At 30.6% G+C, this 18,013-nt stretch overlaps 2 protein-coding genes across 2 annotated transcripts; one reads left to right on the plus strand and one right to left on the minus strand.

Annotated features, from left to right (window-relative positions):
- Positions 1 to 2,258: 2,258 nt before the first annotated feature.
- LOC125504091 lies at positions 2,259 to 14,440 on the plus strand. The gene is made up of 4 exons (XM_048665454.1): positions 2,259 to 2,406; positions 7,381 to 7,804; positions 10,398 to 10,595; positions 12,476 to 14,440. The coding sequence occupies exons 1-3, from the start codon at positions 2,399 to 2,401 to the stop codon at positions 10,587 to 10,589; spliced, it is 624 nt and encodes a 207-aa protein (XP_048521411.1). The 5' UTR covers positions 2,259 to 2,398; the 3' UTR covers positions 10,590 to 10,595; positions 12,476 to 14,440.
- A 431-nt stretch (positions 14,441 to 14,871) lies between these two features.
- LOC125504090 (protein N-terminal glutamine amidohydrolase-like) lies at positions 14,872 to 17,641 on the minus strand (the record flags this gene model as incomplete). Its single annotated transcript, XM_048665453.1, is given in 2 exon segments — positions 14,872 to 16,585; positions 17,511 to 17,641. Coding segments are annotated over 2 exon segments (241 nt in total), but the record flags the coding sequence as incomplete, so codon positions are not given.
- Between the last annotated feature and the right edge of the window lie 372 nt (positions 17,642 to 18,013).

Genomic DNA, 18,013 nt, shown 5'->3' on the forward strand with positions numbered 1-18,013 from the left:
CACTATATGACTTAAATTGTTAATAGCTAAGTTTTAGCTTCAACATCAGCTCTAGGTCGAGACAATCAAAAAAAATCTAAAAGTTGATTTTTTCAACCATGCCGTTAATAGAAGAGGTGACCCAAAAATTTAAATGCTGTTTCAAGCTATCTGGTATATCTTCAAACTTTTGGTGAGGACGAAAACTTTTTTTTTGTCCAACTAGGAGCATGCCAAACTCTCGAAAATTTTGCATTATTTTATTTGCCACTCTGTAGAAAATTTGTCTGTAGTGCTCAAAATTTGTCCTGTTGAGCAGTTCATTTTAGCTTAGTCCATTCGGTCTGTTTGGTTTTAAGAAGCATTGCCAATATGTGCTATATGATATTTGAGTCCTGCAAACAGAAAGTTACATCAAACAGAAAAAGGTTTTCGATTCAATAAATCGGAAATTTTCAGAACAAATTTGCTTAATCCGTAATGCAAATTCTGGCAACTGAAATATGGCTTGAAACCATTGAAAAATGAAAATATAACGCAAATTTGCTTTTTTTATTGGTATAGTTGGTCATCAAAAACGTATTAACTTATAAAAAGTATAAGGCAGAAGGAAACGTTTTAAATAATTCATTCGGATTAACTTAACATTTTTTTTCTGCGTTATAATGTAGATGTCTTACTACTTTGGATGCCACAACAAAAGTTGTCACAAGATTTACCATTTCTTCTCTTCCGTTTCATACGTTTTTGTACAACTGAACAAAAGTTCAGAAAGTTCAAAGACTTTCAACAAAGACAAATTTTAAAAACATGAAACAAATCAAAATCACAATTTTTTCTAAAAGGGTTGAAAAAAAGTTGATTAAGTGGAGTAGATTCTTTGGAAACCTGACTAAAACTAAGATGACAATGTTTTCGACCCTACAAAAGAAAGTATTCACTGTAGAATCTGTGTTTCCAAATATTTTGCTAGAAATGTTTGACTTGAAATGAAAAACTTAACATATTAATATCACATAGAATTTCTGAATTTTTTCTAAGTAATTTTAAAATATTTGTGCGACTAGATAACACATTTACAAGATAAGGATACAATGCATGGAAGAATCGGAGATCATTTCTTTGCTGATTTGCCTAATCTAGCCTATTTTCCACGCGTAGATTGATGAGACAGATCGTTAACTACTGAATTCTACTTATATTTGCATATTTTCCCAAATAGTGTATGTACTACTTCTGCCATCAATTCCGATTCCTTCCAAATACTGTAAAATATACAGAAAATACTCACTTGCATTGACCTCATGTATGTATGTAAGAACATTATGTATGTATTTGTTTAATGCTCAATACAAAAATATTGGTCGCATCTTGGTTTATTAATCGTAACGAGATCCAGGCGAACTAAATTAATTATATTTTCAGCATTCGTTAGCTAAGTCCAAAATCTCCGGCACAAAACGACGCCAATTTTATCTGTATTTATCCAGGAAGTCTAACTTGTAACGTAATTTAATGGAAGAGAGCAAGATGACTTTGGAAATTTCTTTAATATTGTTGCCTACCAATGTACTTAACCATTACTACTACGTACTTCATTATAGACAAATATTAGCAAACGTGTTTACACTACTGAAAGCTTTGATAAGCTGCTAGAGTTGCAACAATTAATGTTTATTTACTTCTGTTTACGCCACTACATAGTGAATTAATTAGTCGGTAGTGAAATTTAGCATTGTAATTCCGCGCTATTAAGTCAAAAACGGTATTAAAAATGTATGAGCAAATGGTAAATAATTTAGAGGCGCTTCCGAATATAGTTAGCCTTTTACATTTACCACGTCATAATTCAGTTCGGAGTCATAATTATAAAACAATGATACAAAAAGTCGATTCGTAAACTATTGCAACTGTAAGTTGTTGTTTCTATAATAAATATAAAATATAAATAATGTATGTAATACAACCACCTAGCAAAAAATTAGAGGAGTTCCCTAAAACATAAACACATCTTACAGTACGTTAGTGAGATTAAAAGCACGCAAAAAACTTCTATATTGTAGCTTTTCCCAGCTAATTTAATTAATTAATTTTCAAATAGAGCATTAATCCAATTAAATCTGATGCCTTCAAACAGTAAATTTGCAGGAAAAACTTCAAAAATATTAGTATGAAAACCCCATTTAATTTTACAAATTAATTATTACAGATTGCACAGTGCGAAAATTCTTTGAGAGTGGTTATTAGTCTTATAACGGGAACATATGTTAATTGGAAATATATTGATAAGTACTATCTAACACTCAACGCGTTTAATTCAAACATTATAAAAAGTTTGCTGCTTTTACTCGACTGGTTTCATTAAATCTGACTGGTGCTCTTCTAGTAACTGAGTTTTGTGATTCTTACTACCATAATAATGGAAAGGTAAGTAGACATTTTATAGAAATTAAGTAAGCAGTTGAATTGAATATAAATGTCACAAATCCCAAATTAGTTTCAATCGCTGCTAAACCATAAATTATTGTTGCAAGCGAAATTTAATTGACTGGAAATCAGAGTGCATAGCGTTTCATAATTTATAATGGTATGATACACATTTTTTTATAAAAAAGAAGTTTTATGTTTTATTTTAATTTTGTTGGAAGAACCTAATGCTAATTGAAATTGATTTCCTCTTCAATTTCAATTGATATGGAAGAGAAAAAACAATGTTTATAGCATACATTTTAATATAAGTTCACAGTATTTCGAAAGGCTGATGCAAGGCGAATTTGATATTTTTTACATAATTTTGAATATATATTTTATTTTATTAGTTTTGAAACTATTTAATATACAGGGTGATTCAAAATTGGCGTTATCCTTTACAAGAACTAATTGGTTGTTAAATAATTAATAAATTTAGCTTAAATGTCCTTAAGACTTTTTGTGACAAATAAAAACAGTAATAACCCATAAATTAAATCAATGTGAAAAGTATTTAATTTTTGTTAAATCTCAACCGAAAAATACAAAAAAAAAGGACAGACTTTTTCCTTTTCTATGAACCGCCGAATAGTTGTATTGTACATATGGACTAACATGAAAAAAGTTATAGTTTAAACGCGAGAAATCTTCAGAAAGCAATTAGATTGTCGCCCAATTAATTTCATTGAAAAGCGGGAAAGTTCTAAAACATTCAAACTGATATATTTTGCAACCCTCTTGTGCTATCTGAACTCATTCATTTGTGTAAATACTTTCTGGTTACATTTGCTATAAATACAATTTACACAGTATTTACTTAATGCCAATCGGAAATTGAGCTGTTTATTTTATGCTGACGCTTTTTGCAAACTTCTTCTATTTACGTAAGTGTGCGTTTTTTCAATATATTTTTGTGCTTTTCAGTAAAACCTTCTAAATCTCCTATAGAATATAATAATGCAGCCAATTCTAAATCCCTCCATCTTCCGCAAATACAATTTTTTTTTTATTTTGTATTGACCATACACTTACACAGGTGAAAGTTATTTTTTTTAGTTTTATGGTTTATTGCTAATATATTCGGATCAATAAAAATGCAAAATGATGCAATGCAAAGCCTTTCTCTCAAAAATAGGAAAAGCTTAAAAGTATATTTTCAACTATTTTTGAACAAAAAAATTCACTTTGTAACTCAAAATAACCTCGATGTGAAGATGATTAATTAAAAAACCCTTTCCAATATCATAATTTAAAAATTGTGCTGTTAAACTTGATTGAACTTTTGAAAGGTTTGAAATGGCATACCGACAAAAGTTTAACCGTTTTCGAAATAAACGGATTTTAATTCATACATCTGCGTTCAAAATCATATTGAACTGGAAGCAAGCAATTGCCAGAATCAAACATCGAATTGGTCCTGATAACGCTGTTAATTAATGCAATTGAAGAAAATTGACGTTATTAAATAGCATTCATAAGAATCATTTTATAGATAAGTTCTATATTGTTGAGGCGGATTCATTTTTTACAAACTTCTTTTTGGGTATTTCGCCTCATAAAGGCGTTGTTGTCACGTTGTTATGTGACTTTTTTTGTTATAAAACTTATCCTGACAATTTACACAGACGAATTATCAGAGCGAATTTTCATATATTGTATTATCCTACTATTGTTACACAATTTATTAGCATACTCTTTTTTAGGTTCTTTTGATAACGATAGCAGAAAATAGCTATCGAAACGTCAAGGTAATTTTTCAAATTAATTTCTCTACTAATTGGAATTTTCTCAGCTTGAGCCTAAGTGTGTCGCAGGATACCCTCTAGGTGATAGTTCTTGATTTACTTTGACGTGAAGAAATTCTGTCTTTTTTAGAAACAAAATTTTTGAGGCGAAATACCCAAAAAGAAGTTTATAAAAAATAATTTTATAATTTAGGTGCGACCTGTGATAATAAAATTTCTTTATTTTTGAAAACCACATTTTGGAACTACGTTAAATTTGTGAACTTTAAAAACTAAGGTCGATCCTTCTACACAATACACCATACGAAATGTATATCAAGACAAAAAGATTCTTACATCAATAAGTTATTCATCGCCAACACAGACATTTCATAATTTTCGATTTTCGAAAAAACGGTCTGAAATGTATGATCCAAATTACTTTTAGTAGCTGCGTTTTCAGCATCGCTCTTTTGGCTTTCCAAGAAGGCCTTCAGAAGCTCAGTAATAAATGTATCTAATTTTGTTAAATTGCAAAGCATTAACTTGCATAAGGAAAACTCCTTAGAGACAATAAAATCGCTTTTGAGTTTCAATGTAAAGAACGAGAAATTCTTTGGAATTCAAAAATTAAAAAGCAAAATATTTAGTTTCAAAGATTATTGACCAAAGCCATGAGTTACAGGTTGATAAACCGTTAGTGTAACTACCATTGTCCCCTTCTAGGACAGTTGAAGAGTAAATGGCACATAATCCTTGCAAGTATTTGGAGCATTAGACGAGCAAACGATTTAATAAGTGTCATCATCCGGGGCAAATATATCATGGTACCCTTAGGAACATCATAAATTCCAGTCAGACGCAGGCAGGAGCACACACTTCCCTGTCCCTTATCCCTCAGGACGCTCTAGGGTAAACAATTGAACAGCAAATGTCAACGCCAGACCCTACGCACTATTTTCCGCTTGGCCAAGCGCATAAGCGGCCTATACTGATTTTTGTTCAGGGAATCTGATTAACTTAAGGATTATTTAAATGTGTGGGAAATGCGGGTTTTGTTCGAAATGCGAAAACCTTTTATTTAGCCAACCGTTGGCTCTTTTTAACCTATTTTAGAACATTCAATTAAATTACTGAGTCGCGCTAACTGAACGCCGGCAAAAACAAGAAGACGGGAATGAGGTCTATTGAATAAAAAAGTTAATATTTTTATTTACAAATATCCTGCAAAATAGGCACAGATTTTAGATAGTGATGAAAATGGGATTTTCATGCAACTTAATGCATCTCCAAATGTACTGTAAATTTTAAGTCCTGTCAACTGTAAACTTAACACAACAACATAATAGGCTTTTTTAACCAGGACAACAAGAATTGAATTTTTACATTTGTTTTTATTTGTTAAATACTAACGCGTCAAGAGTAAAGTAACTTTTAAATAATTTGTTCTAAAAGACTGTTTTACTGAAAGAAAAGTACAAAATAATAGTGAGGTTTGTTTGTACAAGAACAGTTGAAAGAAGATTGGTAGAAGCAACGCTAATTAGCAGACGGCCGACTGGCAAACCGTTAATTTCGGGAAGAAATATAGCAGCAATATTGGCATTTGCACGACACAATTTAAACGACTCGAAAAAAGTCCTATTTAGTGATGAAACGAGGTACAAATGATTTGGTTTTGAGGGAATGAGACGTCTAAGGAGACCAATCAATACGGAGGAGGATATCAATCATCAATCCAATGATGCAACAATTAAATAAGGGAAAGGCAGTATTTTTATGGGGTTGTTTCTCATGTATTGGAGTAGACTCCTTACACTTTATTAATGACAGGATGGTCCGATTTGTTTGTAAGGATATAATGCAACATACTGTGCTTCCTCAAGTCGTCCAACAGGACAATGATCCAAAACACTTTACACATTTTTCAACAGGCGTTTGCGGCAATTACGGCCGAGTTTTGGAGTGGCCCGCACAATCCGCAGATCTAAACCCTATTCATCCACTTAATGTTTTTCAAAAGTCGATTGCTTCAATGCCGCGTTGTTATCAACAAGTAATTAATAACAWTTGCTACGCCATTAATTACTAAAGGTTTTAATCGTCATTGGTCTAAAATGTGTTGTTGAAATAAAAMTCGATAGACTGAAATTTGTTGCTTTRCTTTTGTCACCCYTATTCTCATCGTTTTACAKGMTAARTATTATTTGTTTTCAACAAATTTTGAACTTGATTTAGAGCACCTCAAAATATTTTCAAAACAATWATTTTTGCGTAAATATTARMTTTTATTACAATAGGTCAAAMATCRAMATCCTTAAATTTTGTTTSAACAAACGTTAGTGAAAACAAACTTTGTTGTTTTACYTTTGTCCGATAGTGTATARATAAAATATYTKWTGTTAAAATCACAACTTTTTATCAAACTTTAGTATCCATCAGCGATTCCTATCAACCAGATTAAGTTCACAAARAGTTGYTCTTKKTCAARTGACCATCAACTWWCMACWCTAAAACTTATTCTTTGATATCCATCTACTTGTTRCCYATTTTAATGTTTTCAATGTCGATCATCTTACACTAAATAAAATATTCTYTTAATAACGCRATWCTATTCGGATTGCTATCTATTATRACAACTCATACACATACACTTATAATAYTATATTATTCAATAAATCATGTATTTTCTCATATTGCTGGAAGGCTGTTTTGTTGTTGATCATAGTTGAATGTTTGTAGAACCTYTTACATTTTATTTCCCTGATACTCGCTTAGCTAGTGGAATATTTTCGGAACGGGTTTCTATATCAGACCAGTAAGTAGTCRATTCATGTGCCATATTTTTGGATAATGGGGCAACAGCTCGGAATAATATAGAATCTTTCCGATACATCAAGTAAAAAAACTGCAGGAACTTGTAGATAGTCCTTCATAACATTTATTTGACTTGCCATCGTCTGGCACCGTCTTAAAGATATTTGAGTAACAAGGAGATGTTTGTAGCTTCTTATCCCTGACCAGCATTTGCTTATTAAAGATTTACGCCTGCTTTCCCACAGGCTGTAGGCATCTGGCAAGTGTCCAGACGCATTAATCATAAAATGCTAATAAAATAGATACATCTCCAACACACAATGCACGTTAGGCGTTAAAAGTTTCCCAGTCGACGCCTCTGTGGAGGCTCATAAAATTTTTCAACTTGCAGGACGTCGATAATCCCCGGGATGTTGCTCCTGCTGTTCGCTTTCGGCGCCCACGCCCGGAACCTCCGGACCAATTACGACGACTCCGCCCTACAGCCAATCCTGTCGCAGTCCCACAGGACTCGCATTTGTTATGAGCTGTGCATGTCCGGACTAGGCGGGACTCCTTGCGGGGACACTTGCTTCGACCTCATGCCCACGAACTTGCCCCTCGTAGGACAAAACCAGAATAGTCAGAACGAGAGCGACAATAACGGGACGTCCATCAGGGTGTACAACGCTACGGCTCGGGATGACTCCTGTACCGTATTGTGCAAGAACCGATTAGGTTATCCGTTGTGTGCCTGCACTTACGATGACTCGAAGCTGTACGCTACCAATTTTATGGAAATTTGTTCCGCGTTTTGTGTGAGTTATGGCTACCAGGTGAGTAATTCGTTTGTGTTTATTTTGGCTTTTTATTGCCCACTTTTCCCGTTCRTTTCCTTAAATCTTAATTTGGCAATCGAATTTCGAGACACTTTTTATAATACCAAAAAATGAACTAACGCTCTTATTTACAGTTGTATCCAAAKAGTATAAATTGGAAATTATTTTGATTTTTCAGCCAGTACAAACAATTTGTAACAAAGCTTTTCAATTAAATCAKAAATTCTCCTCTCAGATCCAYCCTCCCCCTTAGTTTGACTTTTCATACWTTTTTATTAATCTGCTGCTTTTATTTCACTTCTGGGGCTCTTTTATCTCTCCCTGACATATTTTGCGTAAACCGTAATAYCASAATWTAATTTTTCTCATTCCRCGAWAACAATCKTATTTATTRCTAAAATTAWTWMAACTTTCATAAATGCYAGTSGAGARAAYAWAATATTTATGCTCAYTGTTATTAYACCATTTAATAGTAAAAAARTTAGTAATWSAAAATCGTACGCAGAATACCTTTAAAACATTYTGGTCTTAAACGTTTTGTACGCATACGTGTGCGCAKAMGTGCTCATTTTTTCTTTGTTTTTACGCCATATTTAAAAAATACATATTATCCCGTATTTTATGAACTAAAATATTTAARACGCTATCATATATAGTGTGKAACAAAATTAAGGAATTWTAATTAATTTATATTTAWAGGATTCYATTGATAAAGCATCACRTAGTTCAATTTTCTAAAAAACGAGACACTTTGAATACAATGAACAATGACAATTTGTTACAAAATGAACAAAATTTCATACAAATCAATGAGACAGATTGCGCGAAGTTTTGATTATTCCATACTTTGCACCACACTTCATGCGCTTTTCACGAGAAAAATATACACTATAAATTTAGTGTGATCTCCAAAGCAAACATGTACCAGAAATTTTTCCTTGGAAAGAATTTTATAACTTGTGATTTCAAACCTTTATATATTTCTATTGAGCATGAACTATGCTGGCTAATAATTGCCGATTCGTGCTGTTTTTCTTTCAGTTTTTGGCTCATCAATCGAATGTTTCTTTATACTTCTAGTCTCACGAAATATAATCTGTTATTTGCTACTTATAATGCAGGAAACCGACAAATTAGTAATGATTAGAATATGAAATAACTGAACTCAAACCTCATAGCAACTCTGTTTTGCTATTTTAGACCTTTTCTGCAGAAAAATAATTAAATGCCAAAGAAAAGTATATATACAAGTATTGTAATTTCTTTTAAATGAGAAATTGTCGGCCATTAAAGCGTTTTAACTAAGCATGCGCCTCAATTAAAAAAATAATGTCTGTCTTTAATTAGGTATGCTAAATGTATAAAGACTTTAACTGTCTAAAGTAGGCCTTTTATTTAATTAAAAGTTGAAGGATCGTATTTTAGCATAAATTGAAGAAATAAAAACAGAAAAACAATGGAACATTGAATTTGCGGTAATATTTCAACTGATTGAAAACTTAATTGAAAACTTGATTGAAAACTTAAATCTCATAATAAAACACTTTTTTAAAAACAGTAAATAGCAGATATTACAAGAAATATCTCTCTACTCACCAGATTCAAGCAATGACCTGAAAGCCTAACTCCTTTGATACATACTTATTGTCATTTTCTCATTAAAAACTTGCTCAAATAGTTAAGATTTAATAAAATTATAATCATGGTCACTTACTTTTGTCGCTAAAACAGAGAGAATTCTGATCGAAAACAGGTATGGACAGCCATGGATTATTGCCACTTGTTTGGGAGATTCAAAAATATAAAAATAAATAAAATATATTTATTCCAAAAACTGCTTATTAAGTACATAATAACATTAAAAATAATGAAAACATAAAATGCTTTTATAGATATTTATTGGCAGGCTCAGAAAGAGTGCAATCTATCATTAGCGCTCAAATTAAATCAAAATCACAGTCTTGCTTAAATGTAAAATCGAGATGAACGGAAAAAGAAACAATGCGCAGTTTCGAAGTGAATAAACGAATAGAGGTATAGAGGTAATTTTGAATTTCAAACACCTAGAAAGCAAATAACTACATTTTCAACGTATTTTTGTTTAAATACTGCAGGAAAAGGTTTCCACATAAATCATAAATATTATTAAACCCAAAAAAAAACTAGGTTTCCTTAAATAATATCAGACGATATTAGGTATATGTAATGGTAAATAAGCTCACGTTTTTACAAGGGAAGAACATGTCTAGTAGTTTTGCAGCAGGACTAAAGCCTCGAAAGATTATTCACTTAAATAGTATTAGAAACAGTTTTCTTTGATCTTGAACAATTGATCTTAAAAATTCATTCAAATATAATTTTTTATCAATAAAATAAAAATGTCTTCGATTTTTACTGTACAATTATGAGAAACTTGTTAATAATATCTTGCTGTTGGGCAACAAACATAAGCTGCATAAAAACGAAAAGTCATGCCATTACAATAAGAAACACACCTCTACACTTTCTTTCAGGTATTACAAACTCGATACTACTTTATCTCGTGCCCCACTGAATTTATTTCTTCAATCGCGTTATTGTCTTATTTTAGCTTTATGGCTGCCAAAACTGCAGCTTGTACCGCGAATATATCATCAACAAGTCATCTGATCCCAACAACCCGTTCGACACTGCAAGTATGGATTTGGATGGATCAGTTTCGATAGGTTGGGAAGCTTGGTGTCGAGAAGAATGCTCAGATGGAAACGGCGGAGCCGCTTGCAACTGCGATTTACTACCATAATTAAAGGTATATATTGTAATTTAAATTACTTATTATTATTTGAAATTTACAAGAAGCTCTTTAGTTGCCTGAATGAGTTGAGATAGATTGTTCGCTTCTGTACCTCAAACCAGTTGCTCCATTTAAAATTACTTTAATGAATTGTTCTTTAACTTATTAAGATTAGATTGGCGTTCTACCAAATAACACAGTTAAATACAACGAATCAAAAAGTAACATAGAAAGTACCAAAGTATCGCAGCTTTACAGGTGACATTTGCTTTTTTTTTTTTAGTTTTTAAAGTATGTAATGCATTTGATTCACTACGTGATGAGATAATAATCACTACGTGATGATAATAATTTATATAGGAAAATTAAGTAAATATTTAGGATAAAACATCTTATGTATTTTTTTACTACTAACCTGAGAAGTCACCATTATTTATTCCATTTCCTTAGTGAGAACTTTTATTTCTCTCCCTAAGTCAATAATAATAATAAAAAGGTCCTTAGGTGAATTGAATACGAGATATTTTATGTGTAAGATTTTCGTTATTTTTGTTTTGCCTACCGGTTCAAGTTCAGGCGAGATTCCATCCATTTCCACTTCTAAATCACTGTCGCTTTAAGATTCACTAATTTTTCCCTTTTTTTCCCTAAACTTTCCCAGAACTTTTACCTATTTTCTGTAAACCGATAAATAATATACTATTTGTGTTTTTCTATAACTTTATTTTGCTCTTTTGTACATCAGGAATAAACAATCTCCAATAAATGTTTGCCAACACTTTTTGTATATTTTGATCCATACTAATTATTATATAATTATTTTGCACACTTTCTAACACCCTGTTGAATATCTGTTTAAATTCCAATAATTCCAATAAATTATGACATAAATAACACGAAATGTGAAAAAACCATGTACTTATTGTTTTTAATTAACTTTTATTTAACTTAACTGCAAATAAATTTGGTAGTGCGTATCTTCTAGCTGCTTGATCGTTTCGTAGTGGCATTTAATACACAAGTATAGTAAAAAAATGATATAAAGGAAAAAACATTATTTATTTTATGGAAATCCAAAATGCGATTGAAAAGTCGACAAATAAAATAAAAAACAAAACATTTCTTTTCACAGCGGTTCTATTCAAATTATTTTTTGGAAGCCTTAATGTAATTGTAGTAGTAGTTTCGTTTTAAGAATCGTGTTCAAAATGCCCTGAAAATTACAATAATTAGATCGTAGATCACACATTATCCGGGAAGATTTTCAACTCACAAACTAATCACTTTAAATCAAATAACGTAAACTACCTAACGACATAAATAGTTAATAAGGATTCAAGAAGAAACTTTGTCTGAAAATTAAGTAAATTATGATTAATAGGTAAATTTTTAAATTAGGTAAATTTGATTCCAGTCAGTTTAAAGGCAAACAATTCTCAAAAAAAGAGATCTGTTTTCCTATTCATAAAAATCGCACTACAAATTACATGTAGCTAATAAAAGATAGTTTTTTGCTTAATTTAACATTAAACACTCCATAAGTAAGTAGACTAAACTCAAATAAGCATTTCATAAAAGTGCAACAATTTTTTGTTTTCCTCAAAAAGTCAAAATGAAAATAAAAATTAACAAAAAAACTTAACATAACTGAAAAACAGATGATAATAATGAGCAATTTTAAGACATAGCTGCCCTCAAACACCCAGATCGGGAGATAATAGTACTTATGATTATTGAGTTTGATTATCATAACATCGAATTTATGCCACTCTTTATATTAAGGACAATGTAGTTTTCGACTCGTATGTGAAATACATTAAAATATGCCAAAAAGAAAAAAAAATCTACTCAAACAATATAAACAAGCAATTAGTTCATGTAATCTTTTTTTTCAGACTACTTTTACTACTTAAAGAAGAATTTTTGAGCAAGCACACCCCTAAGCCTGACAACAGTCCCTTTACATGTAAGCGAAACACAACTGGAATATTTGAAGCCTGCTTCTACTAGCCATAGGTCAATTCGATTTCAATTATAGTCTATTACTAGTGATTTTTCCGGTTTCAATTAGTAGTCAATTTTAAAAATCTTTATGTAACTACATTGTCAAAAAACGACAACATGTGTCAACTATGTTATTTAGCATTATCTAAGATATAAGAACACTTGATCAAAAATCTAGTTAGAAATACAACAATAATTTGGATTTGCTAGAAAACCATATACCTAAGACATGCCTGTAAAAATTATAAATAAAAATTACACATTTTAAAGCATGATTAGAGTTAGATAAATGTAAATACAATGACAAAGTCACAACGTCTTCCAATTCTGTATATATTGACTAACTAAGCTGGTATTCCTAAAAATTTAATAATAGATTTAAAAAAATATTTTTATTACAGATATTTTCCAGTTTATTATCATTGTCTCAGAAGTTAATACATCTAGTTATACCGACTTCTTTCCCAGTTACCAAAATTGTTCTTTTGAATATGTGTTAAGGAACCAATAAAAACATATTGTTCAATGCGGTTGTAAATCAACTTAAAAAAGCTTTTATATGTATTAAATGCAATCTAAAACTCGTAGCCATAGAATAATCATATCACGATTATATCATGTAAATAGTTATGATGTCAAAATTATCCAAATGATTCTTCTTCCTACTTATAGTCAATATTTTTGTTTGTTTATGACTAATATTGTTTTAGCTTGTTATGTTAAATGTAAGGCATTTTACTTTGTCTTGCACACTAATAAAAAATAATATTTCATATTCTATCTTCCACTTTATGTTGCTTCAATCATTTAATGATAAATGATTAATATCATTAGATATAAGGTGATTATTCAGATCTAAACATAATTTTCAATTTTTGCGTTCAAAGCTACAGCGCTCAGAAATATAAAAAATATTTATCAATTGTAGACGAATTGATACCAAGCATATTTTGATCACATTTTCTACTGTAAACATGTTTTTTATAATGCAAACAAATTTGCTTAAAGCTTTGCCATTTACTGGGTTTACATTTTTACGGTTAATTTTATGAGAATATCTCTATTGTAACCAAATAACGTAAACAATATCAAAGAAATTTCCACGTTTTAAAAATATTTTTGTATTTAATATGAAAAAATATTAACACACAAAGCTACTTTGATGTCATCATGCTTCTATATACTATTCCAAAAAAAACTGTTCAATGGATCAGTTGAGTAAGTAAAGGTACTTCAATCCGCTGCTCGCAAATACCCTGTATATTATATTTAATATGCTTCACAGTAGAAATGTATATTAAGACGAACTGCGTTGTCAGGAAACATGTACTTTATATTGGACATATCTTTGAAGATAACATAGGTTTTAAAATTCCTCTCGATCTAGACAATCTAAATTGATAAGGGATGCAGCTACAGTTTCTCAAAACAAAATAGTTAACACGAAAGAACTGTAGGTTTTATAATCGGGACAACCTAAGTTATCATTAGGCATAATCATAGCGATAAGTAATTTGTTACAATGTTACCTTGAGTTTGTATTTACTACATTATGAATTAAATCAAACTGTTGTGTAACGACAATAAATAATGTTAGAAAATATTGTAAAACTATAATAGTCATATAACGTATATATTTAATATCAGTTATAAAAAAGAAATATTCGTCATAAAGGCTTAAGGGATACTGTGCAATATTGTTTTGTGGCTTTTACCAAAAAAGTTGCTCTAAACGACATTCAAAAATGGTTATTTTTATACGTGTATATGCTTGCTGATGTTTTCCTTTGTAACCGAACTACGTTGTTGGATGCTTTTTAGATTATTGTCAATAAATGCAGTATTTTAGTATAAAACTGTTAGTTATGATTGCATTACAAATGTCTGCTGAGAATTCAAAAAAAGTCAGGTAAGTACTTTATTCTGATGTATTTTACTAAATTTTTAAAATTTTACCGAACTGTCCCATTGAACAGAAATTGGAAAGTATCAAAAACAAATAAACAGACTCAAATATTAATAAACTTAGTGTTTTTAAACCTGACACAAATGTGCATGAAGACAATACACGTACAACAACCAAAATTTCATGTCTGAACATATATGCAGGTTAAACTGCCAATAATTTAAAGCAAGTTAAACAAATAGATAATTTTAAAGGAATAAGACGAGTCTAGTAGTAGAAAATTGTCGACAAATCCGATTAAAATTTCGACGAAAAACAAAGTCTCATTGCATTATTGGTGGGAAAGTTTTACAGAACTACACATACATAAACAATATAGACTGTCATTTAAATCGAGCTTTATTTTCCATATCATATACAGTATATACCATATAAAATACTACAAGTTAGGCCTTATAGGTAAATATTTAAAAGATCAACAAGAAAATACATAGAAACGCATTATACACATCTAATAAACAATTAAAGTATTCAGCGAACTCGAATTCAGTATTAACGAACACACTATAAGTATAAATGGAAGGCAAGATGCAGTCTTTGGTGACGAAAAAAGAATATTTATATTCGAACGAATACAAATGTGTGTGTGTACATATTTGTTACGGTTACACGTTTTAATAAAAAGCTAAAAACTTTATTCAAAACTTAAGTACGCCTATTAACTACCGTTTAAAGGCCATAAAGTAAAAACAATTAATTGTCTGCAACAATTCATGTTTTCATTATCTGATTTGTCTACTCGCCAAATAAAGTAAACCAAACTATTTTATATACTACTAATACTCTAAAACAGTAATAATAACATTACTAAAAATTCTAATATCACATGATGTAAAATGTAAAACTAGCAAATCCATTTAAAAAATATTCGATTATAATGCAACATTTTCCACAAGAAGACTTTAAAATCTACTTAAGTACATTGTTTCTTATTATTTAGAATATATTTCAAGAATGTCTGAAAAATTCAGAAAATGTCCAATACATGTTCTTTTTCAAAATATCCAGACCATAATCCAGACTAAGATATGTAATTCAAATATATTGAACACTTAGAGCGCACTGCTTGAAAAATCAAAGGTTATTCCACAAAAAATTAACTGGAAAAAACGTTTATTCAGATCTCCAAAGGCAGGTTAAATGTACATAATCCACTAAACACCCTGTGTTTTCGGTTGCTTAAAATAGTTTCACGTGTTTTAGAAATCAATTTATTTCAAATTGGATTTAATAATTGAATTTGTTAAATTTTGATAATTTTTGAATAGGCAAAACAAAAAATATATGCTTCGCAAATTAGTTTTGATATGAGACTAGAATACATTACACTCCACATTTAGAAACAATTACTCCTCCACTTTAATTCTAGCAACATTTATTGTTTTCTAAAATTAGATACAGGCAATACACTATTTCTATGATAATGCAATGTCGCAAACCGGGCCAACTTATATAAGAAATCTTTTAATAGACAAAATGCATACTAAAGATCGTTTCAAAACATTTCGACTTCACACGAGAGAAGTGAGTTCCAACTTTACTTAAAAATAAAACAACTCTCTCACCTTTTTAAATTAATTGACATTTTTGAATTGCGATTTATGCGAGGCAACAAAAATTAATTTGAAAAATAATTGCAACTGCATTACCATCTAAACATCAACGAAAATAGTGTAACTGCCTTACTTTGGTTATACGTGGTATGTATCATATATTTCATAGTAAATATTTATAAATTTAACATTGAAAATGCTTGCTTTTGAGCGATAGAGAAAGAGAGAAACGTGCTATAGAAAAGTTCAAATGAAGAGGCAATTAGAGAAATTTGAATATCCAATATATGTACGTGAAAAACTGTCTCCAGACCATCTGGGCACCAGCTTCCCAAAAATTGACCAGTAAACTCCAACTTATTTCTAATTCTATTAAGTCGCCGGTTTATAGAACCGCTGAACAAACTGAGTGAGATTTAGTACTTCGCCTGGTCCTTTGTTGTGATCCATCTGAATGTAATCTTCGAGATTATGGTCAGCACCTATATTAAGTCGCTTTTACTAACAATAGATTTGAAGATAAATACATATTGTATTGTCTTCAATGCAATTTTGCTGAGAAAAACATAGTTCACAAAATTTTTAAAGCATTTATGCATTGCATAAACACATTTACGAATTGTCTAACAACTATTTTGGTTCATTAAATCATTTATCTAGAAAGGATTAAATACTTATATCAGGTTGAATTTAAAAAATGCATGGAATGCCATGGAAAACACATATATTCAACGTTATTAACAGATCTAACGGATAATGATTAAACATTTAAAAAACGGCTGCCCAAAAGAATTTGAACTTCTTTGAGTTTCCTTAACAGAAAAAATCAGTTACAAAACAGCATGAAAACAAATTATATCATTGAGGGTAGGGACTAACATGCTTAGTCCGTATTTTACGGAATATAATAGCTTTACGATTGTCTAATTATTATCGGACAAGTGTGGCTGTGTCTGTGTTCAACCCAGACATTATTTCATATGTGTTTCATATTTCGGTCGTATATTCCCCAGTTTCCGGACGAGGTCTATATTTTCGCGCTTCTCGATATGTTTAGAAACTGATTCTAACTCTACTTAAAGTTGGGTAAAAATGGGAAATTCAATTATACGATCCAAGACGCATGAAAACATTTATTCTGAATAATTTGGCCTCCGTGATTGAAAAAACGCCAGAATAATAGTTTCGTCTAAATGCAGGTTGAAAACGTCAAATTAAAATATTTTTAACAAATCCGTTATTTGTTATTGATGTGAAAAGCTTCACTGGAAAACTGCATGTGATAATGAGGTATGTACAAAATTACTTACCTCGTAAAATATTAGTTTATTTCAACGTGTTAAAAAAATGTTATGATTAATCAATAACATAATTAATTACGTGATGTTTCAAAAACACTCAACTTACTTGAATTAGTGATTGCTGGATAGTTTGGAGGCGGCTTAATCCAAGTTCCATCTGGTCGCTTCATATGTCTTCTATCGGAGGAGAAATCGTTCACAAACTCGGCAGCAGGAATAACTCTGAAATATCTGAAAGGAAACATTTTTTGATACGAGATTCCACATATTAGATACCAAGTTGAAGATGCAAAAATCCAATTAATTGCATTATAGGTACATATTGTATTCCTATTGCGTATACTATTGCGTATGTATTAACCGTAAAACGTAGGACATATTTGCATGCAGTGTGGCAATATTCCGAATTTTTGTATGGATGACTTAACAACATAATTCCAAATCAAAATCAATTCCTGGGCTTCAGTCATTTATTGTCTATTTATCAATTAAAATACGTTTCGGTGTTTTCCACAATCACAGTTCGTCAACAGCTTCATCATATCACACACTAAAATACATCACAATTGCAACACTTTAAAACATTCTAAGATTAATTAGGCCTAACAG

The sequence above is a fragment of the Dendroctonus ponderosae genome, unplaced genomic scaffold (genome assembly GCF_020466585.1).
Source record: "Dendroctonus ponderosae isolate FM_Combo_2020 unplaced genomic scaffold, Dpon_F_20191213v2 Dpon_F_20191213_385, whole genome shotgun sequence".
Classification (NCBI taxonomy): Eukaryota; Metazoa; Arthropoda; class Insecta; order Coleoptera; family Curculionidae; genus Dendroctonus; species Dendroctonus ponderosae.